General features: G+C 51.3%; 2 protein-coding genes across 2 annotated transcripts; both read right to left on the reverse strand.

Annotated features, from left to right (window-relative positions):
* Window positions 1–238: 238 nt before the first annotated feature.
* Window positions 239–967, reverse strand: TEOVI_000121900 (Zinc finger CCCH domain-containing protein 24; the record flags this gene model as incomplete). The annotated part of the gene is made up of 1 exon (XM_067224492.1): window positions 239–967. One exon carries the CDS (start codon window positions 965–967, stop codon window positions 239–241), a length of 729 nt encoding a protein of 242 aa, XP_067080593.1.
* Window positions 968–1,201: 234 nt separating this feature from the next.
* Window positions 1,202–1,423, reverse strand: TEOVI_000122000 (class I transcription factor A, subunit 5a; the record flags this gene model as incomplete). The annotated part of the gene is made up of 1 exon (XM_067224493.1): window positions 1,202–1,423. One exon carries the CDS (start codon window positions 1,421–1,423, stop codon window positions 1,202–1,204), a length of 222 nt encoding a protein of 73 aa, XP_067080594.1.
* Window positions 1,424–1,535: the final 112 nt, after the last annotated feature.

Below are 1,535 nucleotides of genomic sequence, written 5' to 3' on the forward strand. Positions count from 1 at the left end.
TGAACTCACAACTCCCTTTAGTTGTCTTGTGATGATATTATTATTCACACATCAGAACAAAGAAAACAAAGGAAGCCAAAGGAAGACAAAAGAGGAGAAAGGAATCCGACACGTGAGAGAGAACAACAGTGGACGCAGACAGACGAAAGAAAAACACAGATGCATTGAAGCCACGCATTTAGGGTTGGGGAAACATATTCAGAGTTTGAAAGCCACGCTTCACTCCTTCGTATTTTGACTAAGGCAACGCAGACCCGCCACCCGCCGGTCCCTTACCAATGTGGAGGAAATTGCAGTACTTCCCACGCCTGCAGCCCTCCCGAGTGAGGAAGAAAGTACATACCCTGCCATATGTTGCATTTCCCACGTGGCGCTCATTTCGACGGATCTGTGAGAGGCGGTAATCCTCAGAAGAGGATGCTGCACTGGTTGGGAGCAGTGGGGAACCTGCAGGGGATGGCAGTGGTGTAGCCATGTTCTGTTGATGAGCAGAGTTTCGACCACCCGCCACAACCCCTATTCCCTGTGACGGAGGGGCATGTGGTAGTGATGAGGATGCGGTACCCCCCGCACATCCGTAAGGCGGTGTGGTGCCAGTAGCGCTGTTGTGTGGCAGGGGGCACTCCCTCATACGTCCTTCGGCATTAGCGTCCCGCGGACGACCTGAGGCTACTTGGAGTTCTATAGAGAAGGGGTCGGGGCAGTTAACGCCACAGTGTCCGTTTATGGCTGAATAGAATTCCATAAGTGCCTGATGCGCTACGTGTGTCGGTGGGCGCAGCGAGAGGACGTTAGGTGTAGCAACGGACAACACTTTCTCCGATGATAGCGGTTGGTACGGCGAGTTCTGAATCTTGCGCACGAGGCACACTGCCGATGGGGCTGCATGCTCCACAATGTAGTTCACCATCGCTCTCGTTGTGAGTTGCTGGGTAGTTGACGTTGCTTCCGCAGACGAGATGGTCATTCAACTGCACGCGTATATACCCCCCACCCGTGCGGTTTTACAATGTTTCCGGGAGAAGAAATGAGGCTACCTTACCTTGGGATATTCACCCACACAAACGGAAATTATCAACGATCCTACCTGCTTCGGGGTGGTTCTTCACATGCATCTGAACAAACCAACAACCAGTAGCAGCACAGCAACAATGTACAACAAGTATACAATCACACCATCCCTCTTACATAGATTCTCCTTTTAGTCTTCCTCATCCTCTTTCCCTTCGTAACACACCTCACTTTCCTCCACTTCCTCATCGCTACTTTCCGATTCAACACCCGAAAAACATTGCCGCCGCAGATTCAAAACCCCACGCGAGTAGTACGTTGCCATTCTTTCCACAGGAAGACTTAGGAAGTCCTGCACGCATGACGCTCTGTGCTCTTGCATGAATGCTATCACGGCCCACAGTTCAGCCATAGCCCAGATGTCACTACGGAGGGGACTCTTCTTTTCTGCTTCACCATCCTTTGCAGCGATCGCCACGTGGTCAGTCTTGCTATTATTGTTAGCATGTGACATAGCCCCAGCA

Source organism: Trypanosoma equiperdum (assembly GCF_001457755.1).
Source record: "Trypanosoma equiperdum strain OVI genome assembly, contig: ctg_322, whole genome shotgun sequence".
Taxonomy (NCBI): Eukaryota; Euglenozoa; class Kinetoplastea; order Trypanosomatida; family Trypanosomatidae; genus Trypanosoma; species Trypanosoma equiperdum.